This window comes from Westerdykella ornata (assembly GCF_010094085.1).
Source record: "Westerdykella ornata strain CBS 379.55 unplaced genomic scaffold EI97scaffold_20, whole genome shotgun sequence".
Taxonomy (NCBI): domain Eukaryota; kingdom Fungi; phylum Ascomycota; class Dothideomycetes; order Pleosporales; family Sporormiaceae; genus Westerdykella; species Westerdykella ornata.
In genome coordinates, this window is record NW_022986870.1 from 39,163 (window position 1) to 66,055 (window position 26,893).

At 53.6% G+C, this 26,893-nt stretch overlaps 9 protein-coding genes across 9 annotated transcripts; 5 read left to right on the top strand and 4 right to left on the bottom strand.

Moving 5' to 3' along the window:
- Position 1: 1 nt before the first annotated feature.
- On the bottom strand, positions 2-259 carry EI97DRAFT_344212 (uncharacterized protein; the record flags this gene model as incomplete). The annotated part of the gene is made up of 1 exon (XM_033794761.1): positions 2-259. A coding segment is annotated over one exon (258 nt), but the record flags the coding sequence as incomplete, so codon positions are not given.
- Positions 260-1,285: 1,026 nt separating this feature from the next.
- Positions 1,286-3,169, bottom strand: EI97DRAFT_125978 (uncharacterized protein). Its single transcript, XM_033793074.1, has 3 exons — positions 2,729-3,169; positions 2,009-2,680; positions 1,286-1,954 (listed from the first exon to the last, which is right to left on the bottom strand). The coding sequence occupies exons 1-3, from the start codon at positions 2,957-2,959 to the stop codon at positions 1,541-1,543; spliced, it is 1,317 nt and encodes a 438-aa protein (XP_033651858.1). The 5' UTR covers positions 2,960-3,169; the 3' UTR covers positions 1,286-1,540.
- A 28-nt stretch (positions 3,170-3,197) lies between these two features.
- Positions 3,198-4,092, top strand: EI97DRAFT_126019 (uncharacterized protein). The gene is made up of 2 exons (XM_033793075.1): positions 3,198-3,655; positions 3,728-4,092. The coding sequence occupies exons 1-2, from the start codon at positions 3,380-3,382 to the stop codon at positions 3,932-3,934; spliced, it is 483 nt and encodes a 160-aa protein (XP_033651859.1). The 5' UTR covers positions 3,198-3,379; the 3' UTR covers positions 3,935-4,092.
- A 2,151-nt stretch (positions 4,093-6,243) lies between these two features.
- On the top strand, positions 6,244-8,198 carry EI97DRAFT_126030 (Di-copper centre-containing protein). The gene is made up of 4 exons (XM_033793076.1): positions 6,244-6,644; positions 6,699-6,861; positions 6,916-7,196; positions 7,248-8,198. Exons 1-4 carry the CDS (start codon positions 6,427-6,429, stop codon positions 7,774-7,776), a joined length of 1,191 nt encoding a protein of 396 aa, XP_033651860.1. The 5' UTR covers positions 6,244-6,426; the 3' UTR covers positions 7,777-8,198.
- Positions 8,199-15,107: 6,909 nt separating this feature from the next.
- On the bottom strand, positions 15,108-17,141 carry EI97DRAFT_460189 (uncharacterized protein; the record flags this gene model as incomplete). Its single annotated transcript, XM_033801082.1, has 2 exons — positions 15,108-16,103; positions 16,230-17,141. 2 exons carry the CDS (start codon positions 17,139-17,141, stop codon positions 15,108-15,110), a joined length of 1,908 nt encoding a protein of 635 aa, XP_033651861.1.
- A 168-nt stretch (positions 17,142-17,309) lies between these two features.
- EI97DRAFT_126141 (uncharacterized protein) lies at positions 17,310-18,277 on the top strand. The gene has a single exon (XM_033793078.1). The coding sequence runs from the start codon at positions 17,478-17,480 to the stop codon at positions 18,189-18,191; it is 714 nt and encodes a 237-aa protein (XP_033651862.1). The 5' UTR covers positions 17,310-17,477; the 3' UTR covers positions 18,192-18,277.
- Positions 18,278-18,363: 86 nt separating this feature from the next.
- EI97DRAFT_460190 (uncharacterized protein) lies at positions 18,364-20,135 on the bottom strand (the record flags this gene model as incomplete). Its single annotated transcript, XM_033801083.1, has 4 exons — positions 18,364-18,381; positions 18,435-18,467; positions 18,557-19,645; positions 19,695-20,135. 4 exons carry the CDS (start codon positions 20,133-20,135, stop codon positions 18,364-18,366), a joined length of 1,581 nt encoding a protein of 526 aa, XP_033651863.1.
- A 173-nt stretch (positions 20,136-20,308) lies between these two features.
- On the top strand, positions 20,309-21,570 carry EI97DRAFT_126195 (XLF-domain-containing protein). Its single transcript, XM_033793080.1, has one exon. It carries the CDS (start codon positions 20,424-20,426, stop codon positions 21,468-21,470), a length of 1,047 nt encoding a protein of 348 aa, XP_033651864.1. The 5' UTR covers positions 20,309-20,423; the 3' UTR covers positions 21,471-21,570.
- Positions 21,571-22,316: 746 nt separating this feature from the next.
- On the top strand, positions 22,317-26,638 carry EI97DRAFT_126191 (uncharacterized protein). Its single transcript, XM_033793079.1, has 5 exons — positions 22,317-22,674; positions 22,725-24,490; positions 24,707-24,829; positions 24,899-26,399; positions 26,461-26,638. Exons 1-4 carry the CDS (start codon positions 22,574-22,576, stop codon positions 26,383-26,385), a joined length of 3,477 nt encoding a protein of 1,158 aa, XP_033651865.1. The 5' UTR covers positions 22,317-22,573; the 3' UTR covers positions 26,386-26,399; positions 26,461-26,638.
- The last annotated feature ends 255 nt before the right edge of the window (positions 26,639-26,893 follow it).

Below are 26,893 nucleotides of genomic sequence, written 5' to 3' on the forward strand. Positions count from 1 at the left end.
TCCCCTCTAAAGTAAGCTCATGGGCCAATATTTCAAGGGTCTTTTCACGGCTGTAACGGTCCTTGCGCACCTTCTCAACTAGCTCCTTTGCAAAGGAGGGAGTCCTTTTGTGTGTAGCACCCGTACGAGCTCCATCTTCTACGTGAATGTTTAGAAGAAGTGAGCCATCAAAGCCTCTATCTTTTGCCTTCTTAACCATAGCTCTTTGAGTCCTTTCTCCTACTCCTGTCAGCTCCTCAACCTTTGAAGAGGGAGCTCCATATCACCGTAGAGCTACAACTTGGGCTCGGGTGGCAATTTCATAGTTTGGGCGTGGAGGATGAGGCATAATAGCTTTAGATGAACAAGGAATATTCACATTCACAAGATACTTAGGTTTGCACAAGAATCTGCACAGGAAACTAAGTATATATATAACTAAGTTGTGCTACGTGGCATGCCAAGGAATATGCGTTGCCCAGGGCAGCCACCCCTGAACACCGGAATAAACTTATTGGCAACACCTCCGTAGAGTAGACTATGATGATGGTGTCGATGAAAAGACTGCCGGAAAAACTCTGGTGGCCAACGACAGACCTCCTTGTCTTCTATGTCGGTTTGCTTCGCGTACTCCGTAGAATAACGACAAATTCCCTCGTTGGAGTGAGTCGTCGTTCGTCGCACAGCGTACCCATGCCGGCATCAAAGGTGGCACCAGACATACTTGCTTGCATGCTGCACCCCGCATAAACACCAATCTCCAACCTCCCATGTCCGACCAGTTGGCGCCTAAATAACTTCCCCTTTTTCCCCTCCCATTCCCCTCACTACTTGCTGGGTTGGGGTAAACAGAGGCTGCCTCGACTTCGCTCGAGTCGGTCCCGAGTACGGTACTCCGTCCAAAGAACGGTTGGCGAAAACGAGAAGGAACCCATGCGCGTCTTGTGGGCTTGCACCCACTCCCCCCCGCGCCCATGAGAAGCGACGAGCGAACCCTGTGAGGCCGGGGTCCAAGCCTCCTACCTATCATCATTGGCACTCTCGTTTCCATATTGGAGAGCGGGGAAGATTTGCGAAGCGTATGTATGGCCCAGGGGTCACATCACCCAACGACCGGCCATGAGAATGCTTCGCAGTATTGATGCAGGGGTACGGTGCGCATTGCGACGTCTTTTTGATCCCTGTGTACGCAACCCTGGGCCGAAGGATCCGAAGTTTAGTGGAACGTCAAGCAATAGGCCCATGTACTGTACTTGGAGGCAATCGTCCGTAATCCACATGGCTCATGATTGATTCGTCGGAAGCAGTGTTGGGAAATACACGGAAACGGCTTGACCGTGAGAATCGCGGAGCTCGCACAAAGGAAAAATAATACAAGAAGCAGTAGGCCTTTTCGCGGAAGGGTATCTCTGATAAGCCAGGAACTGAGAACACGGACGTGTACGAACGCCAAAAATTAAATAAGTACAACATGCCATCCACTTCTTCCCGCAGCAGGCGTCATTTCGGATTGGACCTTTCTGTTGCCGGGCGACATGAGTCCAGAACTAGGTAATGCTGCTCAACGGCTCACGCGGACTTCCTTGGTCATGACGATGCCGCGGGGGTCCTGTTGCTCAGCTTGTAGGGGATACATCGATTCGTCGCTGGCTTTTCGGTGCACCATATCCCAAGCCTCCTTATCTGCTAGGCCCGTAGGCTGCGTGGTGATGCGGACCTTGTAAGGGCTCTGCGGTCCCGAATCCTCCTTGCTGGTGAGACTCTGCATAGCGATGCTCCGATTCGAGGCGTCGGGCTGTTTGATGTAGCCCAACGAGCCGGCTCCTTTGCCGTATCCCGAGTGACCATATCCCGTCGCCTTTGTTCGTCCCCCAGATGTGATGGCGCGTGCCGTGTCGAGAATGCTGACGAACAGAGGCTTGAGCGAGGGAAGGGAGGCTGCGATGATGCCCACTGTAAGTTCGATATAGTTCCACTGCGCAAGAACAGGTTAGAATGGTCAACCGCACACGGCGTCAACGGTCCTTACAATGTTGAAGCTGTCTTTGACCGTCCAGTCCGGATCGTTGAGTACGTCCCATTGCTGGACCGCTTTGATAATGGCAGCCACGCAGGCAAACAAACCGAGCGAAAGGATGCCAATAAGCGTAAACTTTGTCCGAAGATTCAGCTGAAGCCTCCAAATCAGGGGTACTGGGATCGTAGCGAAAAGGACGTCTGTGACGATGTTGAACGCTGGGTGCACGTCAGATTCCATCCACAAACGAGAGGGAGAGGAAGGGGGGGGGAACATCATACAGCTATTCATAAGACCCAAGTTGCGGAAGACGGCCATCGAATAGCATTTGGCGTCGCCGGTGCCCAACGGAGGTGGTCGAAGTGACATGTCCCAAGCGGCCTGCACCGGCACGCATTGGAAAATAAGCGTCATGGCGCAACTAATCGTCAGGACAACGATGAAGACCATGATGACGAACAGGAAGCGGTGAAACGGTTTGCTCGTCGACAGCCTCAACAGAAAGAAGCCGATTGAAATCTTGACGGTGGAGATGGCGACCATGATCAGGATGCTATGGACGTAGAGAACTTTGGATAGTTGCATATATCCTGCGGGGTCCGTCCCAAGAAGGACCATGAAATGTTTGCCAAGTCCATGGTCCGTCTCAATCTTGAAGCAAGCAAACACTGCTGCCGCCAGAAGCTACCATGCTTTAGCACGAGGTTGCCATGTTGGAGAAATCGGTATTACCATTGCTATGGTCATGACATAGTCATCTGTGCCAAATACCTTCAACATTCCCAGGCGAACATAGCAACGCAACAGGAACACGAATGATGCCAATGCAAAGAACGTCCCAGTTATGGCGAGTATCTCCGGTGCGTTCGTGAAGGCAATCTCTTCAGGCGTAGGAGGCGGAGGCACACCCGGTGCCTGTCTCTTCATCAAGGCCTCTCCCAGACTCGTTTTGAAGGGAGACATGGCCGCGCAAAACGTTGAACGACAGGCGTCGCTCAGCAATAAGGATCGGCGGTAAATCGATGGGGAGCTTCAACGAGAGGATATGCGATCGATTCGACTTATACAGGAAAGCGGCCGGCCATGTCTACCCTGTTGATGTGCGGGCAGATCCCTGGGTTTATAGTGCAGTGTCCTGAAAATCGCACTCGGGCAAGTCTGACGGAAGGGGTAATCGGCTTGCAGGGTAATATGGCCATGTGTGTGCACGAATGCATGCCATGTCACAGGATCTCATCGTGCGAACCTGGGTGTTTGGGCCTGTGGGAGCAACCTCCAATAATGGCCTGCCTTGAACTTTACCACGCGTGGCATCCGTTTGCATGCTGGTGAGCACTACATACTGAGCCCGCGAAATTCTCTGCTCCCCGCCACTTTTGCTCAATGCTGCCACTGCAAGGTTTTTTGGCACTACTCAGTCCTCCGTATTCCGTACACAGTCCTGCGTCAAGAGAAGGACGAAGCACTCAGCCACAGATTCGACCTGTCGGCCCACTCTCCGAAACTGCAGAAAACGTCCCGGAGTTCCCCTCGTATTATTACGTTTCTCCCACTCGTGAAAGCGCGCTTGACAGCATCTTTCTTTTCGTCTCCTGCGCGTTCCCACCAAAAGTCGCACGGCTGGCTGACGACAGGACGGAGTGTGCCCCGATTCCTGAGGCGGGTCCAGTCCTTCTGGAGCTCCTCAAGCTGCAGACGCCATAGTCTAGACTAGGGACTAAGACAACCCAGCGTTGCAACGTTTTGCAAAGAAGTTTTCGTAAACGAGAGCAAAGGCCATGTGAGGCAGTGGCGAAGCGACGACGGCTAGGAGGAAAAGGGAATCGCACACGAATTAAAGTTTGCAGCGGTAATAGGAGGACCACATCCCCCGTCTATCAATACAGGCGAGCCTCGAGTCTCCACCTGCAAGGCGCCAACACCAGCACCCAGGGTTGACGAAGCATGGAAGCGCCAATAATCGAAGAAGCTTGTTGGAATATGGTGGCGCAATACTGTGAAAGGCTGGTGCGGTAACCGAAGGAGCCAAACCCGCTCGTTGGTGATGGGTGAACGGTGCGACTTGTACATATCTGCAATAGCCATGCTTTGGACTCCCTTGGCAACTTCTTTCCAGCTCTTTTTGGTCGCCGACCGAATATGGAAAGGCTGTTGCTGTCCCCAGAGTAGTAATTAGTAAGTAAGACTTTAGGCTGTAAAAGGACGGAGACCAGTCAGCATCGAGCAATTGAGGCCACTTGGGATGGCTAGATAGCTAATCCACAGGGGGGTTGCTGAACCTCTTCTCTGCGAGAAAGTGCAACAGTAAGTCAATAGTGAAGAAAGATGACTGGTTCTCTGGTACAGATGATGGGCCTGATGATTGTTGTGTTGTTGTTGTTGTCGGTTGTCGGTTGGGCACGACTCAGGACTTTGATGGGAAGTATCTATCTAAAGTAGGTACCTACTAGTGTGCGCACGTGCATCTACCCGAAGCACCAGCCATTCCCACCTGGGCAGCTCGCTCAGTCAGCACTTACACAGTAAGGGGCCTAACTCCGTATCCTCCACAGCACTTTTCCGTTCCAATTTACCCGTCCGACCCTTGGACCTTCACCACTCTGCGCCCACAGGCCCGACAAATTCGAGCCTTCGATATAATAACGCTGTGTCTGCGCTTCAAAATCGTGCTTCATGCCGCCCCTCAACAGTACCATGGTTATGTGCTTCACACTTCACTATTTCGTTGCTTCTCCACCTCCCCACCACAAGTCCTCGGCTCGGCCCTTCGGCTTCGACCCCGTCTACCGCATCAGCTTGTCTCCCTCTGGCTAGGCCAAGTGTCGCATGAGTCGAAGGCGGATTTGGCTGACGCTCCTGGACTTCGCCCCCGTCTCCTGGGACTTCGCCTCTGTCGTCACCACACTACGCAGCATCTACCTACTCACCTCCAGTGTCCTCCGCTGTGGCTTTTCTTCGGGCCTGCGTCGGCATCTCCATTCCCACCAGTTTCACCATTGTGAAGAATGGCGGACACAGCACCTCAACCCGAGGACTGCTGAGCGTGCCTGTTGCTCCAGAGTATCATATAAAGGCACGGTTCTGACCCGCCTCTTTGGCCATGTCTGAGGTCTCGAGTCTGTATCAAGTATGTTCGCCCTAGCCCCTTCATCCCCGTGTCCATCCAAAAATACCATCACCGGATTACCGCTGAAGCCATCTGGACTTGTTGAACACTGGAGCCAGTCACATGTGTCCCGGCCCTTCTCACCCTTCTATTGCCTTTCTGCACAACGGGAAGAGGTATATCTGAGTGACCTCTCTAATCAGATGGAGGTCTATCTCCGCTGGGCAGATTCTCTGTTCAATTGACCATAGCTCTGCTTTTTTAGCGCTTCGTGACTGGTTGCCTATCATGGCCCTGCCCTAATGCACTGCAGAAGCTCGGGAGCAATTCAGTTTCGAAGGAGGCTTCAATTGGCATCTCTCCACATATTTTTTTCTTTTGTGTTTCTTTTCACTGTTGTTATGGAATTGTGCATGGATGCGCACGCCAATACAGGTCCATTCCCCGCCTCTTGAGCGCGCGTCTATCAGGCAGGTGAATTGATGAATCGCCAGTTGGCTTCAACCCTCGTGGAGCGTTGTCGGGTCCATCTATCCGGTGTTGATGGAGCCTGGATGAGGGTGAATACGAGCCGTGCCACAACGCGTGCCGCATAATGCTCAACAGACCTTCTTCGAGAAAGGCCAAGCTAGACTGTCATTGGCTCTACTGCCTCCCTCGAACATTCACCAGCCACGTTTTGGGGAAACTCTCCGACATAGCGTGCAACTAACATGTGTTTGGCTCTGTTCTCTGTCCTTCCTTGCTCGCTCCCGCCTTCATGGCTCGCCAGTCCTGGCTTAACAATGCAGAACCTTGCTTCGGCAATTTGGGTCCGCGGTTCAGACCCTTTTCCAAGAGGCACCAACTCCTCAAAAGGAATCGGCGCGATCAACTTTGTACTGCACACAGCCAAACCATCCAATTGAAACTCTCCAGATTTACTGATACCAGTGTCAAGATGGGCCGTCCTTCCTAATAAGATGTGAGCCTGAACCGAACTATTGGAATTTGCAAGGCGCGGCGTGGCGTTTCGGGAATGCGAGATTGCCACAAACTCCCACGTGGGCGGCGACGAGTCGAGAATCCCTAGTTTCGACGAGTGACCCTGTATAAGAAGTAAGAGCACAGCTCGCGTTCGTCGGCAGCCCAGGACAAGTCAATTCCTTTCCCGGGTCCTCACCTATACTATCGCTTTTAATTTGTCCCATTGGAGTTTCATCTTTGGTGTTTCACTTTAATCTATTATCCTTCCGGGCTACCGGACTCCTCGAAAACCGCTCACTCGATATAATCGCAAAGATACACGGCCGATTCAGCCCTCCATCTCCATCTTCGATCAACCATGAAGATCACAAGCCTTGCCACTGCCGCGCTGATCGGCAGCACCAGCGCGGCCCCTCTGGACTCCCGTAGCACCCTTCAAAAGCGCTGGTTGGGGTTCTTGGAGACCGACGCTCTGGCGGCCGAAGGTGTCTTTAGACTTGGTCTCCACGTCGCCCTAAACGGATATCCCAACTCTCAAAAGTGCACATTGGCAAATGTTTCGTATCGTCGAGAGTGGTGAGTCAGCCGCACCTTGTACTTTGGTTTTATTGATGCTCACCACATGCCTAGGTCGCTTCTCACCCCATCCGAGAGACGTGAATACATCGCGGCTGTGAAGTGCCTGGCATCCAAGCCGGCTAGGACACCAGCAGGTCTCGCTGCTGGCGCCAAGAACCGTTACGATGATTTCGTCGCTACCCATATCAACCAAACTATGTCTATCCACGGCACTGTACGTATAAACGCACCTCTTCTTCGTCTGTTTACCTTGGCTAATTTCTGAAAGGGGAACTTCCTCGCTTGGCACAGGTATTTTACTTGGGCATATGAGCAGGCCCTCCGCAATGAGTGTGGCTACAAGGGCTATCAACCCTACTACAACTGGGCCAGGTGGGCGGACGATCCTCTCAAGTCGCCCGCTCTCGATGGCTCCGATACCAGCATGTCTGGTGATGGAGAGTATGTCGCCGGCCGTAACAACACCTGCATTCCTTCACCGGACATGTGCGGCGTGAGCCTCCCCCCTGGAAACGGAGGAGGCTGTATCAAGTCTGGACCTTTCAAAGAGTAGGTGCGCTCCGCCAATGGTTTTACCTCAGTGACTAACTTCCTCAACAGCTGGAAGGTCAACCTCGGCCCTGTCGTTCTCCCGGATCCTCCCAACCCAGAGCCGTTTACTGGACTGGGGTACAACCCTCGCTGTCTCAAGCGCGATGTATCCCGTGCCGCTTCCCAAGGCTGGTCTAAGGACTCAGACGTCGCCTCCCTCATCAAAGACCACGACAACTTCTACTGGTTTGCCACCATGATGCAGGGTGATTTCATGAACGGCTACCTCGGCGTGCACACCGCGGGCCATTACACCGTTGGTGGCGACCCTGGGGGTGATCTCTTCGCCTCCCCTGGCGACCCCTTCTTCTTCCTGCACCACGCCATGATTGACCGCGTCTGGTGGACCTGGCAAAACTTGGATATCAAGAACAGGCAGTACTCTGTCCAGGGCACCATCACCGTGAACAACCAGCCTCCCAGCCGCAACACGACCCTCGACGATCCGATTGATCTCGGTTTCGTGGGCGTGCCGACTGTGTCGATTCGCGAGGCGAGCCACACGCTTGGTGGTCCCTTCTGTTATATTTATATCTAAGTCATGACATACTCAAGATTGAAGTGGATGCGGAGTGGTTACAAGCCTCGGGGGAGGAGTTCATACTGTGTACATATGCATCCACAATAGCATTATTTCCTTGGTGAACGCCACGATGATGCATCCCACTGGTTCCTTTCCGGCACAGACTTTCACCAGGGGACAAACCTCTCTCGCCACAACCCATTTCTGTCCTTTTGTCGAGACTCTCTTTCGTTTGTCAGCGTTTCCAGTTCTCTTAACGGATTCTCCACCCCATCCATCTTCCCAAACTACCAGTAACCGCAATCTCTTGCATTTCCAATCATTTTCTCCAATGTTCTTCCAGACGCGCTTCTTCTGGGTACACTCGTTCCCATGTTTCGTCGTTACACTAATACCGACTCTTTGTACCTATATCAAAACAACCCTTGCCCTAATATACCTAAGGTACCCCTCCACGAGATACCAACCACCTGTGCACGGGTTATACCGGCAGCCCTCCTTGATCCCACTAATCATCGGCGATCCCTTCAAGCCCCCTTGGGCTCGGTTCGTCTACGCTTTGCATCGTTGGGATCCGATGCTGCGTCTCCGCCTCATCATGGCGGCTTGTTGGCGGCATCCCTAGGTAGGCCTGTACAGCAATGATCGGAGGGGCTCCGTATGCATTCCAACAATGTCCCTTCCTGTTCAGGCAACTGCCGCAAATTGTCAACAAACGAAAAAAGAAATCGGAGGCTGCGACTTCCTTGTTGAGATTTGCCTGAACTTAATTCGACCTCACTCACTCACGTCATCGTCATTTCTTCTGTTCCTCTTTCGTACCTTTCACTTTCTTCTTCGTCCCCACCACAACCTCCTCTCGCTCATCGCTATCTCAATTGATCCGACGATTGTTTGTTTTGCATGTTATGCGCTCATCTGTCGCTATTCTTTTCATCGACTTCCCCACAAAACCCACACTGGTCATCCGCATAATCATCTCACGCCACCCTGCAACTGAGAACGTTCTTACCTCGACCACATGACTTCCCACGCCCAGCCGGATCATTCCTTCCACTGGCGTCCCAAACGAACGATCCGCGACGTTATACGGGGCTCCAAGCTGGATGATGCCCTGACCCACTAGGGAAGCGTCAGGTTGTCGTTCAAGAAGAGCGCGGAACGAGCGGGGTGGAGACAATGCGAGGAATGGCCTTGTTTGACAGAGGAGTACTGTCCAGTTTCCGGCCTAAGTGACAAAGAGGACGACGATTGGTGGAATATTGATGAGGAATGTGAGAATCCGTTTCTAGACCCTCCTCTGACATTGCATTGCGCTTCGGTCGAAGCCGGACACGTGGATTTCGGGTGTAACCATGGGGAGGACGAAAGCACTCGCTCAGGAAGCCAGTCTGAAAACGCAATGGGGTCGGAGAGAGAGGGCGTTTTCGAGACATCACATCGTGATCAGCGACGATCGGAAACAATGCCCGCCGTCGTCGCCGAACACGCAGAGAACGCGGTATGCAAGCAAGCCTCAGAGGAAATACTTGAAGCGATCCCGGCGGCAATGCAACTCTGCTTTCTGCAATCTTTTCTAGCTGGACTCCCAAACAGCGACAAGGTGCGAGAGAACTTGAACGCCTTTCTTAAACAGCTCGAAATTGGGAAGTCTCTTATACACGACCTGCGCCTAAAGTGCGACAGCAAAGCCCCTTCCCTGGTTCTGGACGCGTTGGCTGGTACTTCCGAGCTACAGAACCAGAAGCTCGTCGAGTGTGCTTACGAAAGCCTGAGAGGACTCTTTGACATTGATTCTAGCCGCCAGATAAACGTCTGCCTCGGTGGCCGGCTGAATCCCAACATCAAGCCTTAGCAGGGTCATGAACTGGAAGCTAGCTGCGAGGTTAAACATCCACTCCCACCGGGCAGTGCGGATCAGTTCGAGACGGCATTGTTCAAAGACCTGGAAAATCCAAAGAAACTCCGGAACCGCTACAGAACTCTCGTCCTTTATTGCGAGCTTCAAGATCGGAAACACTGTAAAGATCTCAGAATTCTGGAAGAGAAGGTATCAACACTGGAGGGAGAACGCCAGAGCCTTGCAAAGCAGCTATCCGTTTCTACCGAGCGATGTCAATCCCTTGAAAAGCAAGTGTTGAACCTTGTGGCTGAGCGTAAGAGGCTAGCCGAACTGGTATCGAATTCAACAGACGCGTCGCTGGAACTGGGTAGGAGGAAAGGGCTGTCTAAACTGATGTACGCTGCTCGCACGAGATTGGCGGCTTAAGAAGGTCATCACGCATTAGGATCTGTGCGCGGCGATGGGTGCAGACATTGGTTGAGGACATGTTTCACCTATTCAAGTTGTTACGTTGGAAGGCCCCTTTGACTCCCTGGTGGAAGTTTTCAATCTTGAGGAGCATGGCTCACACAACTGGTTCTCCATGTCATTTCAGAGGACTTCATCACTATCGCGGGCTTTTGAGGAGTCTGGGATTCGAGGGGCTTGCCGCATCTGGGATGTAAAAAGCCGAAAGTCCCAGTCTTTGCGACTTCTGTATAGGGAGACAAGAGCATTACCAAAATGTGCTCGCCTTGCCCCACGGCGCAGCGGAAGGGACTCTTACTGCTTGGTTAGCATGTAATACACCATTCGCTATAAGTAATTGAATCCTGTAGGTTTGAATTTTTCCACCGTTCGCGATAGGGCCCTTTGCACTGACTTCACCTAGTAGTTGTAATGTCACATGATACATGGAGCGAGCTCAGCTGTGACGACGCATACGATAGTAGCTCTCGTTGCATCTGAGAAGTATTCACCCTGTATATATTCGACACCTTTTGCACGGTAATAACGAGAAAAAGCACGTAACTCGCGGGTCTTGCTTCAGTTTTTGTTAATGATGTTGTACACGATGCACTTCAACACTGACGACGCAAGGGAAGTGGTCAGGACAAGCATCTGAAACGGATTGCTAGTGGGCGGGTACCATACCAAATCCAAACTAGCGTATTCCAGGTTATTGCAGGTCATCCAAGGGTGATATCGAATCATGAATCTGTCAAATGGATACGACGATTTTTGCAACTGCGGTGCCGAATTGCCTCAATTCGCTTTCTGCCCAGCGGAACGATCAGATACGTTTGAGGACGGGTGCTCATGCCTGCACATGTTATTGAACACATACCCGTACACCGTAGGTATCCCCGAGGCCGCCACTGCACGCAATGGGCACTTTCCCTGCTGAACACAGGCTGACATCCATCTGATCCTTCATTGGTGAATGACGCAGGTATGTAATCTCGTCAAACTTTTCCCACCTCCGTTTTCTCGCTCATCACCCACTCTTCAGTGTCCAGCCCTAAGAATAATATCCACACCTAAACGCCATCGTCATGCACAAGCGAGACTCCACCACTCAGCATCAACGGTGGCACCGTATATGCACGTTCTACTCTACCATCTCCACTATTGGCGAACAATTGGAAACAGCTCAACGCCGGATTTAACACATCGCGCACTCGACCGTTCTGCGGCTTATTAAATGCTCGAGCAGTCGTGAATCCATGTGTAACGCCGGTGTCAGGGCACTTCTCTTTGAGACATGCTCATTGAATGTCACACAGGCGTCCACTATACGCCCTACAGCATACCCTGGTGCAGAGCTACACAGGCTTTCTGATGACACTAGCCATATTCGTCCACATGCATTACTTCTCGCGCTGGAGCAGGGACACTTGCAGACATATATGCCTGTTGCGAAACGGCCATAACATACTGTAAACGCCAGTTTTACGGTAGTCTACGTGGGGAGACTGACACGGGAAGTTTAAAGCCACGTTACGGGCCGTTTGCCGTCCCTTACCAGTGGCTGTTTAAACTTTGATTTTCAGGGATTATGCTGCGTAGCAGGGGGCGGGATACCCAAACCGCTACTCTGTATTCCGCTCCGCTAAGTAAGTCTCTAAAAAGGACCATGACGTAATCGACTTTGGCAGTATGTACCACCGTAAACACTTCACCGATGAGGGAAATCCGTGCGGCATCCGATTTGTCGGGTCTTCGCCAGTGTGTGCTTCCTCTCTTGACCCCCACACGGACGTGTCCCGGCTAGTTACGATAATGGTCTCTCGCTTCAGTACTCGCATGATCGGTTTGCCCGTCTCCCTTGTGCCAGACTGTAAAGCCAACTCGTTTCCTGGCATTGATTCACCTCAGCCTAACCATGTGGCCTGATTCCATGATTGTACCGCAGTAAACTTTCTGTACTAATCTTTCTTTTGGAGCTCTAGTGTAGGGTTAGACTCTCCAATCACTCACTCCCTCCTCCGATATAGCCGCCGAGCATAGGAGATATATGTGTCCCAGTGTCCCCCACTTGTGGGTCCTCAGCCAAACCTATAGCACTTGGACTCTCAAAGCATCAAGCGTGTAGCGCGCTCTTGACGATAGGCTGTGCGACGCACCCGTCTCCAGACCAGCCTCTGCATTTTGATGTCGCAGGGGATTTGCGTTACGCCTTCGCCTTTCCCGCATCCGCGATGCACCCGGGGCCGACCCCAGGCTGGCACGGTGCAACTGGGTTACTTTTGCTGCTCGATTTGAGGGAAGCAGACCTGACAGCCGTGGACGCACCCATAGTGGGGGAACGGGCAAGGAAACGGTAGGACCTCACTGACGGGTTGCGGTCCCCTACTCATGGAATTGACGAGCATAGTGTACTTATCAGCAGAGGCCGAAAGGTTGGTCAAGGCTATGTCGTCCCTGGAGATACGTATTCGCAGCCTCATATAGCCTGACAGCTCCCATTATAGCGCCGTTTTATGCAGAATGGCCTTATGAATCTCACCGATGGGATCGTTGCTCAACAGAAAGGCACGGGCGGTACAAGTACCACACAGCTGGCTCAGGAACATGGGCGGTTGGGCTGCAAGATTGCTCTGATACTGCCGGTGAACATCACTGAACGGTGCATACGCAGCATGTCACAGCCAATGTGAGTCGCTGTGCATGGCAACGGAGAGTGTTCCCTGGGCAGTTGGAAGGGTCTTTTCCTTGCTTGACATTGACCGCAGCTTGTTCACAACGATGTCGAGCATTGCAAGGCCAGGAGCATCTCCTGACGGTGCCATAAGAAAAGTCGTCTCACGGAGCACAACATTGTTTCAATTGAGACCCCTGGTCTCGAATACCTGACGGCCCGAACGGCTTCCCACACCGACATGATGGGCCGTTGGGCATAAATTCTCCGGTCCGTATCATGAATTTGTGGCGCGCGGCACTTGTGTAGCCTCCATGCATCCGTGGCTTTGCTCCATGGGCATAGAGCGCCTATGATTATGCTTTTCACCTCCGTACAGTTGCAGGTTGAAGTCGTCGACAAGACCAATGAGAAGCACCGCCAAATATTTCAGGAGAACTACATAAGGGCCCTGGCATCTCATATATCTGGAGCTCTCCCCTACCAGATGGAACCTCGTTATAAGATGGACGTAGAGGGACATGAAGCCCTGGGCGCCACGACGTCAAAGATCACTCAAGAAGCTCGCATTTGCAGACGTGATGCAAGATTGGGTCAGTTCATGAAGAAGCGAGATGGCCCAGTGACATCTCATTCACTTACCCGCCAGCGCGGTTCAGAAAAACTTTTGGGGCTATCCTGGACGTTACGAGTGCAGCCCCGGGGGAGAACCGTATTCATTCATCCGATCGACTCAAAATCAGCCCGGGACTAATACAAGCTGGAGGAGTGAGAACATGGCAGTCACCACACCGGAATTCACAGCGGTGTCCTCCTCTCGACGGCGATGCCCCCGTATACACCTCTTCGCCCTGTAGGCTGGAGGCGGCCTTTTAGCGTAAAGCATGCCGTCGTTCACATCTGCACATTTTATAACAGCCTTGGCGTGGCCACAGCCTGCGTCAAAGGATCTGACTGCATAAGTGCTGCATCTGCATTCGACGACGTGCCCGTGGCCCACGTTCCACATCAAAGGAAGCTTTCCTTCCTGTGAATCCCTACTGAACTTCCCCACATGTTCATTGACTGGTGTGATTCTTCTCAAAGCTAATGTAGAACCACTACTTGCAACTCCCAAAAAGTGCATATACCTTGCTTGCCTCCTAAAATCTCTACTACATTCTCCGAGACTTCCTTTCGGACGTCTTGACATCTCCCCGCACTCATCCCACCCTAACCCACTTTCAAAAGCAAATGCCGTGTGGCTGCACCTTACATGCGCTCCATCCCTTCCTGCGGGTCGGGGAAACGGGCCACTGACGAGGCGCCCGAGAACCGGAGACGGCCGTGGGTCTGCTTGATATTGACGGCCAAGTATGGCGCTCCGTGTTGGCTAGAGTTACTGTACAATCCACGTTGTCGGAATCCCAGCAAGAAGGCTCGGGATGAGCCGATACACAACGCTCCGGTACTGACCACATGTTGAGGCAGGCTGGGGCGAAAGTGATGATGGTTGAGATCCTTCGATGAGACAGGTACGTGCATGTTCTTTTGTGCTTGACGGCTTCTGCGGTGCGCACGCACGGCGTGGGCATTAGTCCTCGGAGGAGTTAGGGTAAGCAAAACGTGGAGAGCTGGACGTCATTGATGCGCGTACCTTTATTCTGGAGCGACTCGCGTGGAGCTGGTTGTTACCGTCTCCATCAATCGGAGGATATTCGATCCGAGGTCGCTTCGTAAATGGTGCAGAGCCGATCTTTGTCCGCGCGCCATCGGAGCACCTTCTCCTTAGGAGAGGGCAAGGTCGCTATGGATACGGAAGTGCGACGAGGGACGGGATCACCCAGGTTAGTTCCGACATTGAGAACAAAAAGTACATGTAACATTGGCGTCACAATCATCTCATCATTAGTATACAGTAGCATCTCCCCCATCCTGTCCGTACCCGCTAATGCCATGATATCCAAGGAGCTCTGATACTACTGTACAAGATGTTCGTATATACACCAACAAAGGGAAATGACTTAATGATTAAACGCCATGGCTATGCTGCTCTGATATCGTTGCCGATGATAGTTCTCATGGGAGTGCCGGGCGTTATGTGTCGTGAGGGTCGGTAGTCGTAATCATAATTGTAGTTGTCATCGTGAGCTGAGGAAATCTATAACAAGGAGGCAAAGAAATGAGAAAATATGCAGTGCAGGAACTCAAACCAGAAAAAGACGGACAAAGCAAACCAAAGAAAGAGACGAAATCTACGGTCCATAGAACACCAGGGCGCCGCGACCGTGTACTGCCTCTTTCCAAGCCGTCTTCATTCATTGAAGATGTGATTCATAAACTGTTTTGACGACCCTCACACGAAAAGGGACACATAGACCAATCCCACATTTTTCTCCATCCCTATTCATGCACCCTCGCCACAGGCCCACTATCAGTAAAGAAGCGAAACTGCGGTCCACCCGTCTCACCAGTCAAGGGTCGCATCTCCATTATGTAGCAATCTTCAGCTAGCCCTGGGCCGCAATCCACGTCGTCTGGTGTGCGGGGCTCAGAAGGGCTGGATGCGGAGGGCGAGGAGCAGGATAGGACGTCCAGGTTTGACAGGTGGGGGTGCAGGCGGAGCCGCGGGGGTTGCAATTGCTGCTGCTGCTGGGGAGAGTGGGAGCTTGAGAATGCGGCCGCAGTGGCGTCTCGAGAAGCACTGCTGTCTGGGAGGTCTAGGTCGTAAAAGAGTGGCGCCGATGGCTCCTGTGGCGTCAGATACGCTGCATCATACACCAAGGCATTCATCGCTGGAGACGATGCTCCGCCAAATGATGCATGGCAACCGTTGCTGCCGCGCATAGCCATTGAGAGAGGTAAATCCAGGCCGAGATCGAGATCGGGTCCCAGCAGGGGACTGCCTAGACCGTGCGAGCTGCCTCCATCCAGTGAAACAGGCGCGGAGCAATCCTGGGGTAGGTCGAGGTCGGAGCCGTAGTACGGCGATGATGGGGTAGGGGGGTTATGGAACGAGGAGAGCGACGAAAGACTTGGATATGGGTCGTTGAAAACGAGCGGCTCAAGGATAGCGCCGTCATAAGTCGACGTCGCCGAATTTGTTATCCTGCCCCCCGCACTCCCATCACCACCACCATTACCGTTGAAGTACGGATCAGTAACTGCGCGATGCAGCCGTCTTGCTTTTGCCGATTTGCGAGATGCCAAACCGCCTTTCGCTCCGGAGGCCTGGCGTTGAGGGAGAGGGTTGTGACCCGTGCGGTGGCCGCGCTTGTGGGGCTGCTTGCTGCGGTAACGGGTTGTGGATTTGACGCCTTCGCGGATGGCTTCGTCGGTGAGTTTCCACATGTAGCCTTTGCGAGTGTCATCGCAGGGTTGGTCAACTTTCTCGAAGGCCTGGAGAACGTTAGAGGAAGTCACGCCTCGAATAGGAGGTATGGAAAGTGTGTGTGCATTGCGGCTATCATGTAAAACAAGGTGGGCATATTGAGGGATGGGGAGAAGAGAGGAGGAATTACATACCCCGTTCATAGACAGGTTATGCCGAATACTGTTCTGCCAACCCTTCGTCTCCTTATCTTCAGCTTTATTCGTGTTCTGCTTGAACCACTCGTAGATGTCCCGCAGAACCATCGTATGCCCTGGCGCCTCCATCAGAGCGCGATAAATCAGCTGCGCATAGGGCTGTTCCTTGTCAAACGAACCATCCTCATCTCTCGCGTCCCGCGAAGATATGTAACCACAGTCGTCATGAGGGGTCGAACACCGCGATCCGGGAGCGGAGCCGTACGCACTACCAGCATAGCAGGCTTCCGATTTGAACCTTGCGCCGCACTGTGTTTCGAAATCATTATTAAATTGCAGTAGCTGGTTCGACGTGCCAGTGTCTTGGATATTCAAGTCATCATGCGACTTGGGAGGATTGATGACGTACGCGGAGGGCGGATATGACTCGGCCATGGTTATGTTGTCCATCCCGTTTGAGAGCTCAAGTCCACCAGCATAAGAGCGGGGACAGCTAGGATCAAACGTAGGGTAAGTGAGACTGTAGTTGCTGGAGAACGGGAGTCCGTTGGGGGAGTAGTCGAGACGAGGCCCAGAGTAATCAACTTGTCCTGGAAACACGCCACCATATCCTCTCCCGTTTTGACAGGGTTGCGATGCACCCATCTCACACTGTTCAGCCCATTGCAGTGTGGAGGGTTCTCCAAGGCCCATGAACCCAGAGCCAAGGTGCGATTGATCTTTTGAAGGGGTAGTTTCTGAAAGGGCGGTCGCCATGGTGGGCGGTAAGCTGGATGGCTTGGGGGAGGCAGAAGACAGCAGCGGAACCAGCGTACAAAAGGAGGCCTTGGATGGGGAGCCAGAATCGAGGCCACAGGATACGTCGACTGAGGACGGCCGGCGGGGTGACTCTGGGTGTGGCATAGCCATTGTGCTGTCTCTTTCTGGTAGGTCTCGGTAGTGGGAAGAGGCAGTGTAGGAGATCGGGCTGCGAACACTGCCAGCACCAACAGTAGGACAAGGCGGATAGTGAAGAACCAGAAGCGCGAATGACAGCAGCCCTTTTCAGATCTTGTGGAGCGGCCAGTGAGACATTTGAGGGTTTCTATGGCCCAGCCCATGGGGGATTGGGCGGCGGGAGGCTTCATTGCTACCACGGTGCGGGAACCTGCCGACAGCGCACCTGCGGCGGGCCCTGGAAGCATGGCGCAAACAAACTGAGAGATATCATGACAACGTCTTGAAGGCGGAGCGGGACCTGGCAAGATGGGTGTCACGGGGCCGAGAAGCAAGTCGTTAAACCACTACCGGGCGGTGTTCGGTCGGCCGGTGCACACCGAAATTGTCTGGACCCTGTCCGGGAGAAGGCGTGACTTGAGTGTGTTACCTCATCAGCCACAGATTTGCGGGACGAGTGGGCTCAGAAGACATGGGGCGGGAGCCTGCAGATGCTATGCTACACACCCTGCAGCCGTTGGGATGTCAGACATGTCCGGGCAGATGTCTCTCGCTGTCTCTCTCCGTGTTCTATGCATGTCTTCTAGAACTCCTTCCGTCCCTCCATCTGTAGACAACGGACTGGCAGAGATGTCAACTCGATTTGGCGTGAGAGCAGAACACGGCCCAATTCCCAAAGGAAGGTCGCGTTTGACTGGCAACAAGCGCAATAGCTCCGTCAAGCGGGTTCGCGAGCATTCTAGTTGCGGCCCAGGAGCAGACCGTGGAGTAATGGAAGGAAACGCTTGCGATAGATCCAACGAGCTGCATGCTCCCTACATGCAGGGAGCAGCGGGCTGCCGTATTGGTAATTATGCTTTTCACGGTGTAACGCAATCTTGCAGTCTTTACACTCCGGTCAGAACACTCGACTTTGACGCCACTGAAGTATGTAAGCTCCTGATTGGTTGTCAACTTTCACCGACCAGCGTTCAGCGTTCATCATCGATATCCAGTCAGCTGCAAGGCAGTAAGGAACTATGATACAGGATTCCGTGGCGCAGTGCAATGGTTGCCACGAGTGTTCGGGAGAACTAATATTGAAAAATAGTCTCTTCTGGGCGGTACACCAATGTCCTTGGTGGGCGCTCGTCTAGACGGTACTCCGACGCATGATGCGACTGATGCGGGAAGGGGATGGGTTGGAGAAGCGGAATCACTTCCGATAGTATATCTGCGGCGGTCAGCGCCTGGCTGCATGCAAAAGTAGGATCGATTGGAGCCCACCTTTTTGAACTGGAAATGCAGCTGCAGGATGCCCTGCAGATGGTTAGCCTCCCAAACTGGGAACAAGAGCATGTGTGCATGGTGTGAGAATCGACAATCTCTCCGGGCGGTGTGGAACGTACCTTGTCAAAGCTGCTCTTGAAGCCACGCTCGCGTTTTGCGCTGTAATCCCACTCTTTATCCACTATACGGAAAGCTATGTCCTCATACGGCGGCCCCGCAATGAATCGGATCAAGCACGTATCGTCTTCCCCAGCAGGTGCAAAGGACTGCCCGCGTTTTCTTCCATTCTCCCGTTCGATCTTGTACGTCGGCGCCTTGGTCTTGTCGATCAGATCCGGGTAAAAGATGTTGAACTTGTAACCTTGAACGACCTTGGGTGGGGGATTATCATGATCGTAGTGGGTCTGATTGTACTTATTCCACTCGTAACCCATTTGTACCCGGTTGAAATACCTCGGCTTCCTAGGCTTGTATTGGCTGGCCCATTGTGGCCGTTCCGTCGTGAGCTCCTCCTCGCCAGTAAAGATCTCTTCGCCTTCTTCCACTCCACGTGCCACTTCTCTTTCGTATAGAGCCTTCCCAGCAGCCGAGGAGTCCTCGTTGTCGATTGACGCGAACCTTGATAAGCCGTTGTCCGCTGAGCGATTGATGTGAGCCTGCGAGGCCGTTGAAGCACTGGCGGGTCCCTTTCTGTGCGGTGGAACAAAGCCCAATTTGATGACTTTCCGGCGGCCCTCCGCTATTTTCTCAAGGAAGACCTTGTCGTCAACGAGTTCCAGCGCCTTTTCCTCAGGTCGCAGTCTCAGAGCAGGGTCAGGATCTAATGACGCATCGTATTCCACAGATGTGGGCACCTTGACATCGCCAAGAGCTGCCTTGAACTTCTCTTGTATGGCAACAGCGGCCTCCTCCTGCTGTTTACGGAGCGTCTGAAGACGTTCGCCGACCACTTCCTGAGAGACTTTCTGAAGCTTTGCCTTCGCCTTCCAGACACGGAGATTCCGCAAAAGTTGTTCCCAATAATCGTAATCTATGGGTTCGTCGGAATCCAGCTTGCTTTTTACTTGGCCTTCGAGCCTCTCGAGTTCCTCGTATGACTTGGGTGCAAGCAATCGATCGATATCGGCGGAAACGGAGCTTGTGCCGCGCGCTTCGGCACTTGAATTTCTGAATTTCCTGCGGCGATCTTTGCACACAAGTTTTAAAGCCTAACGAGGTCAGCAAGGGTGAGAAGGAAGGTGCCGAGGACATGCATACACTCCAATATTCCCTGTTGCTGCGATTCGTTTCGAGGGCAAGGTACTGTTCGATGTCTTTCTCGAGATCCGACAACTCCTCTTCCCCGAGTCCCTCAAACACACCGACAGGATCAACAACATCTAGTTCGTGGTCCTCCACTTCCTCATCAAGGAGCGTCTTGGTGGGATCGACGAAGCGAAGCGTGACAGCGAGCCAGTCAATCGGCTTTGCGCGCCCTCCCTTTACTCGTAGGGCGGCCTTTTTCTTCGCCTGCTGAAGCACGAAGCGATCCTCGTCGGCGACCCATGCTTCCTCTTGTTGGTTGGTGGTTGCGGTGGCGGACCGTTTCGACCGGTGTTCTTGTTGATACCGAGAGTCGGCAGACCGTTTTGCTGGAACGGATTGCTGATGTCCTAGCCGCTGGTCAGCGGTCCACGGAGGTGGGTTTCGCGATGCCATGTCCGAAAAATGGTGCGTAAAAGATTGGTGATATGTTCCAGTCCGACAAAACAATGCGAACTCCATGCCCGGGAGAGCCGACGCTTGGCGCGTTGTTTGTGATTGGTGACGTAAAGGCGCAGCTTACATAAGCCGGCTCATCTTCACGGCGCGTCGCGTTCCATCATGAGGATAATTTTAGACATACCTAGGTACGCAATACCACAGTACGCGGGGAACCCGTGCGTGTGTTGGTAAGAGCATCCACCATAGTATGCTGTAGGTGGGTTGTGCCGGAGGGATTCCAGCATGTCTTGCTGGCGAGTCTTGCACGTCTCTGATTCCGATCAGGACTCGTCCGTGCCACAGCTGCTCATCAAGCCGAATTTCCGCTCTGATGCATATACGGTATTTCTGACCGACTTGAGCAACATCTGGAGTGAAGAGCTTGGCTTGGATGATATTTTGAGACGAGCGTCGGAGCATGAGTCGCCAATCGAAGTCAGTCGTCAGGACAGGTCTCAACTAACTATCCTTCTCGAACATGTAAAGCAGTCCTTGGTGAGCAGCGATGGCTCCACATGTCGACTTACCAAGGGCGATACGGATGCAATCGTACTGCATACCGCCAGCAAACTCCCTGATCCCCTTGGCTCCCTGACATGGACATTCAATCTCCGAAAGCGCAACTCTGCTATCCTCAAGGACGAACTCATTCTACCGCTGCTGGTGTCGTCACACATTCAACATGAGCGCATCCACGAACTGTTATCTACCGTACGCGAGAAGGACAGGGCGATTACGCGCTTCCTCGACCAACTCGAGTCCAGCAACATCGACTTGGCACTGGCCTTCCCAAGCCTTGCACCGATGAAGGCAGGGAGGCGCGCTGTCAAGCGCGAGCTGGCAGCACGGCAGATACCAGCTTTGCACCCCTTGGACGATGAGAAATGGATGCAAGAGACGGGAAGATTGAAGGACGACCACGTGTGCACCCTGGCTCTTTTCCAGGAAGCGCTTTCAGAGTGCAACCCGAAAGTCCCGGCAGAGATGATTTCGGAGGATGTGGACGGTATATGGTGGAAGTCGCTTGATACGCGATTGAGGCACAGGGACGCACCAGCAAAGAAAACGCAGAAGAAGTTGAGCTCGCCTCCTCCACCAACAGCTGACGAGGACGACACAGAGACGGAGGACGAGTTTGAGACCCATGAGAACTTCAAGGTAGTGCTCGGCATCGACAACCGCATCCCATTGCTAATTCTATCCGTAGCTTCGTCACACACAAACAGCGCACTCCAATCCCCCGACACCAACCCCCGCAGTCGGGAGAGACGAATCGAAACCGATCCCTGACGCAGATGACGATGCTGAAGACGACGAGACGGAAGATGACGATCTCGATGCGCCACTCAAAGGCCAGAGCCAGAGCCAAAGTCAGACGCGAGGTCGCCAACCAACCAGGGAATCTACGCCAGAGTCGCCGTTCCCAAAAGCGCCGAAACCACCACCCGGGAAGAGGGGTGGATTCAAGATTGGTGGTCACAGAGCGAAGATGGCGGCGAGTCACGATGAAGCTGAAAAGGCGCCAGAGGCTACCCCAGCTACGGAAGAGACGGCCGACACGCAGTCTGCGACAGGTCAACGGAGAAAAGGGTTCAAGATTGGGGGTAAGAAAAAGGCGTCTGCCGCCAGAGAGCGAACCCCCTCTAGTAGCCCCTCGCCCGCGAAGCAGACGACTAGAAGCGAAGCCGTCACTGAGCAACCATCTTCGGCTGCAGAGGGGGTGAGTGAAGGCACGGCGGCGGTGAGGAGCTCGCCAGAAGCTGAGCAAGCACATGAGGAGACGCCAGAGGAAAAGGCGGAGCGCAGACGACGGGAGCTGAAGCGGAGGAACGAGGAGCTGGCCAGGCAACAAGCGCATAAGAAGAAGAGGCGGTTCTGAGTATCGAGCGATGTACAGGACATGGCAACGACGGCAGAGCAGATAGCCCGGGGCTAGCAGCAATCACAGCAGGTGGTGTTCCTCTCCTCTTGTAGACGCTTTTTGATCCTGATTTCCTATTATTGTCCCCTCAAATCCATTTGCCTTTCACGTTGCCATTTCTGCGTTCAGTTTGGGGTTTGGTTGTCAGGGGTAGAGCTCTTTCACCAGCGCCTCCCACACGCGGCTGCCTCCATTAGGTCGTTTGCTCACCAAGAAAATTTGTTTCAATCCAATGTAAACAACGGATAGATGGCCTCTCTTACCCTTTCGCCCTCACCATCGCCCTCGCCCTCTCCCTCCTCGTCCGCCCGCACCTCCCTCCATCCCCTTCGCTTTCCTATCCACTTGCCGTTGGCGTTCATTCGCGACTTCCCTTCACGGGCGCTTGACATTGTTCCACCGTTTTGCGACCAGTCGCCCCTTTCCCTCTCTGTGTGGCGGCCGTCGCCCTCTTCCGGGCGGCCACCCCATCATGTGTACATATTCTTACACGTACTACAGCCTCTGCAGACACGGCGAGCTTATCCGTTTATCCTACTGCGACAAGGCAACGACCCTCGGTCTTCCTCAGAAGCAAGTCGCTCATCCTTTTCCGCCTCACAAGACAGCTAACGACGTTGTAGACACGACCGTTGGCGCCCCAGTGGCCCTCGTCCAGACAAGAGCGACAACAACAACAACAACAACAACAAGAACAACACCACCACCAACAAGCAATCTGGTCCCGCAGGCTCAAAAGCCCACGGCCGCTCTCCTGGGCCGGACAAAGCCAGCTCAGCGTCGCAGCCCTCCTCGAGCGACGCACACAATCGAGCCCCCAGCCAGATCATGTCAACGCTGAGGCCGTCTGAACCTGTGCCGTCTAGAAGCTGGGCCCAGGTCGCCGCCGGTCCCGTCAAGCAGTCCACACAACAGCTTACACCTATTGTCAACCGTATTCCACGCTCGGCCCTGCCCGACATGGACGTCGCCGGTGCTGCTCTGCACCCCAGCCCTCACCAGTATCGCAAGCTTGCATCTCATGACAGCCCTGCATTGGATAAGTCTGAATACAACAAGCTGAACATCAACATCCCCTTGGATACATACTCCGGCTTCTCAATGAGTCTCACTCACCAAGATGGTAAGGTCCAGGAGATTGTCACCCGCTTTGAGACCTTGAATGAGCGTCCCGACTCTAGCGGATCCCTCTCTGACAATCCACGCCTGCACACAGGTGATATCCGCCCTCAAGCGTCGCACGCTTCGATTGTTCGCCCTGCTGAGTCAGATATAGACGTTGAATCAGATACTGCTCACGGTACTGCTCCCGTATATACTCCCTCTCTGTCGCCCAGTACTCGACGCCGGCCTCATACTTTGCCCTCTCCTGGACCGGAGCGTGGCCGCCCCACGCCAGTCGACGACGAGCCCACCCCATCGCCGGGAAGCGCCAGAGCCAAGAAGAAAAGTACAGAGATGGGAAGCCCGAGCCCACATAGCCTGGGCAAGGCAATGCCTACGCGGTGGGTCGGAAAGGTCCACGGCCCCTCACTCGCCACAGCACAGCGAGCTATGCAACGAGAAGTTCGGAAGCGGGCGTCACAACCCGAATTGCCCACCGATGTCGGGCGCAAGACGGTTCGAGGATCGCGTTCTTCAATCGATCATGGCAGCCCCCGCAGCCCTGAGACCTCCACACATCTTACTAAAATGACACTGGATGCGGCTGAGAGCGATGTAATGTCCGCTACCCTCGTGATAAGGCGAACTCCGAGCAAACTACAGCCATCAGAGACTTTGCCAAAAGCTAAGCCATCTTCGCCAGTTCGGCAGAGCGCCGGCCAAACCTCGAACATTAGAGTCACCATGTCGCCCACCAGGGTCCCGCGAAGTTCCCTACATAACGTCGACGCCGCTAGCCAGACCCATCTCTCTGCCGGCACCGCTAAGCATTCTCATGCGCCCAGCTTGAGTTCTTCGGTAGGCGGCTACAAAACAGCGAGACAGTCACCGGTAAGCCAGGCCTCAGCACACTCATTCCATACTGCTCCCTGTGAGCCCCAGGATGATGTGCCTGAGTTTGACCTGACTTTTGATCATCAGGAGAGATCGCCCCAAGGCCCAAGACTCCACAGTCGAGGCAAGTCGGAGCCGCACATCAAGCTGCCATCTATCCCCGGAACCGCGATCGCAAAGAAGGCCTCGACGTCGCGCTTGGGATCTTTTAGCCCGGTAACTGCTGACCACAAACCGACCGCTGGGTCTTCAGAACCATCGCCCCGTAATCTCCGCACTGCATCAACTCCCCGCGACGACGCAAACCCGCCCACTCCGCCGAAGCCAACAAAAGGGCTTCCGGAAGTGGTTATTCGAGTGCAAAAAGATACTCAGGGTCAAGAATCCCAAGGTACGCATGTCATTTGTTCAGGCAAAGCCTGCTACGTCCCTTCACAAAAGACACCAGGGCTATCAACGATTGGCCATGCGAGGACCGTAAACAGTGAAGGCATGGCGCCGATACTTCCAAGAGCATCCTTTTGCATTACACCCTTTGCACATGGTAGCGCCCTGCGAACGGATGCCGCGACTGGAACTGCTTTGCCCAGCACTGACTTTACTCCAGCGTACGCTACAGCAGGTACGGAAAGATTGAGAGAGACTTACACTATCAGCACCGTACCTCTCGAGGAAATGGAAGCGGTCGAGCGAAATCGTGAGGCCGTGACCTCTTGTTTCAAAGGTCGAGGTGAGCACCACTCTGAGAATCAGCCCGCCATGTGCTCCAAAATCTCGAAGACACGACTAAACGCTGCAGACGGGGAAGGAAATATGGCACACCGGGCGATCGGTCCCAGGAGCGAAATCTCCCGAGCTGCCAGCATCGCGAGCGAGGCGACGCTGAAGGCCGATCCCGCGACGAACCGAGATCCGGTGCAGAATGATTCGGCAATTATTTTCAGTCGGAAGAAGGCAGACGGCTCGGGTATGCTCCTCGTGATCCCGATCCGTCCACTATCTATCACCTGCATGATGGCTCACTCAATACCCTCTACAGGCCCTGCCCCCACCTATCCAGCTGTGGCCGAGACGTCATCCGTAATTTCAAAAGACAGCGACCAAACCAGCCATTCCAGAGCAGCCGAAGAGGCATCTTCCACCGCAGACACAGCCGGAGACCCATATAGTCGCAGGAAGACACCCGGCGAAAGTTCGTTGCTTTCGAGTCTGAAATCCGGGCTCCGCGCAGACGTGCCGGAGTTTATACCACAAGGACATCCTGCAGCTCAAGATCAAGTAGCCCCGTCGAACGAAGCGGTGGAGTACAGCCAGTTCCCCCAACCTCTGCCATCCTTCGACCCCTTTGGTTGGGATCCCTATGGCAACCCTTGTTACAATATGCTGTATACTATTCAGACCGTTCCACCAGGGGCGACATATGACTGCGGGTCATACCAACCATGGTTAGAACGAGGAGCTATAATATGGCCCAAACATGGAAAGATCCGGAAGTCTAATGGGTCACCAAGACGTCCACGGCAGAATCGCAGTGCCGATGGCAGTGGTTCCCCTTCCAAGCATCAGCGAGCTCAACTACCTAGGGAGGCAGTGCAACTGCAGGAATGCGAGACTCCAGAGAATGGGGACACCACACCTCGCCCCGCCGCAGCTACACCACCGCCGAGCAAAGCCTCCACTGAGCGTCCTGCTGATAACGGTAATGTCGAATTTTGTAACGCAGAAAGGAGCGAACCATTCCGGGGTCAACTTGACATGATTAGTGAACTAGCCGCAACTATGACTGGAATCTCCACCGGACGCGGTGCTCGCCACTTTACGCCGAACTTGCTGGAGAGTGTTGTTAATCGTGAGGATGACCACTCAAGTGTACACCAAGGCGGGCAACGTCCACATGGTGGTCCTATCGACTATGACCATCTTGCAACATTGGACCCTGCAGCGTCTGGCTATGCGACCATTCTGGCTGGCGGGAGTGTCGTCCATAACAGGTTTCAGGGGCGACCTCCACGCCAGGAACGGGCCCGCGGTCATCACAACCGAAACTGGAACTCTTCCGTCGGTGCTGGAGTACCCTTGGAGGCGACTGCCCCCTTCCCGAACCCCGTCCCACCCCGAGGACCACGTCGTTCAGACGATGAACAGGCATTCAATGCTGTGCCCTCCAACGCTCAGAGTTATATGGGTTACATCGTGAATAACAGAAACACATGTGGACATATTCAGGTTGTCCGTACCGATGAGTGGAGTAACCGACTGTGCAACACCTGTGATCCTCGTCGATAAGCGTCTGCTTCTTGGTAAGCACATGGCTATAGCCTTGCATAGAGCGTACTTTGCTGACTTGTTCTACTGTAATAGCCGTGACTTTTCAGTTTCAGCCATCGGTGCCTCTTTTGGTCACGCTAGACCGCATTTGCATGATTGATGTCTACCAGCATTGTATTGCCTTGGCCATTACGAATGACGAACAGGTTGGACGAACAGGTTGGACCTGAACCGGATGGATGCTATTGGAGATTTTCTCTAGATACGCCACCTCCCTCCTCTGCATTCCTAGGTTGATGGCCTGACCTTACGTTTCTGGTTGATGGCTCTTTTTTCTAGTTTCTTACTTTTCTTTTGTTTAATCTCTTATGGAAAAGGACCCTTGTGACGCGAAAGCTGTTGCTTGCTCACCTTTGGGACGGCGCGCAATAGTTTGGGAATCCGGCATTGGTATGACGAATCATGGCTTATGAGCGGAAAATATTATTACGCCGTGGCTGGGATGGTTCACCGACAGTCCCATCTT

Excerpts from the sequence above, each read along its gene's own strand:
- EI97DRAFT_125978 (XM_033793074.1), bottom strand. The coding sequence starts at position 2,959 with ATGTCTCCCTTCAAAACGAGTCTGGGAGAGGCCTTGATGAAGAGACAG. Across the intron at positions 2,681-2,728 it reads ATGTCATGACCATAGCAATG|CTTCTGGCGGCAGCAGTGTT; the intron begins GTAATACCGATT and ends AAAGCATGGTAG. Across the intron at positions 1,955-2,008 it reads TCAAAGACAGCTTCAACATT|TGGAACTATATCGAACTTAC; the intron begins GTAAGGACCGTT and ends GTTCTTGCGCAG.
- EI97DRAFT_126019 (XM_033793075.1), top strand. The coding sequence starts at position 3,380 with ATGCTGCCACTGCAAGGTTTTTTGGCACTACTCAGTCCTCCGTATTCC. Across the intron at positions 3,656-3,727 it reads AGTGTGCCCCGATTCCTGAG|CGTTGCAACGTTTTGCAAAG; the intron begins GCGGGTCCAGTC and ends AAGACAACCCAG.
- EI97DRAFT_126030 (XM_033793076.1), top strand. The coding sequence starts at position 6,427 with ATGAAGATCACAAGCCTTGCCACTGCCGCGCTGATCGGCAGCACCAGC. Across the intron at positions 6,645-6,698 it reads GTTTCGTATCGTCGAGAGTG|GTCGCTTCTCACCCCATCCG; the intron begins GTGAGTCAGCCG and ends CCACATGCCTAG. Across the intron at positions 6,862-6,915 it reads CTATGTCTATCCACGGCACT|GGGAACTTCCTCGCTTGGCA; the intron begins GTACGTATAAAC and ends AATTTCTGAAAG.
- EI97DRAFT_126141 (XM_033793078.1), top strand. The coding sequence starts at position 17,478 with ATGGGTGTCACGGGGCCGAGAAGCAAGTCGTTAAACCACTACCGGGCG.
- EI97DRAFT_126195 (XM_033793080.1), top strand. The coding sequence starts at position 20,424 with ATGTCTTGCTGGCGAGTCTTGCACGTCTCTGATTCCGATCAGGACTCG.
- EI97DRAFT_126191 (XM_033793079.1), top strand. The coding sequence starts at position 22,574 with ATGTGTACATATTCTTACACGTACTACAGCCTCTGCAGACACGGCGAG. Across the intron at positions 22,675-22,724 it reads ACCCTCGGTCTTCCTCAGAA|ACACGACCGTTGGCGCCCCA; the intron begins GCAAGTCGCTCA and ends ACGACGTTGTAG. Across the intron at positions 24,491-24,706 it reads TCAGGGTCAAGAATCCCAAG|CGTACGCTACAGCAGGTACG; the intron begins GTACGCATGTCA and ends ACTTTACTCCAG.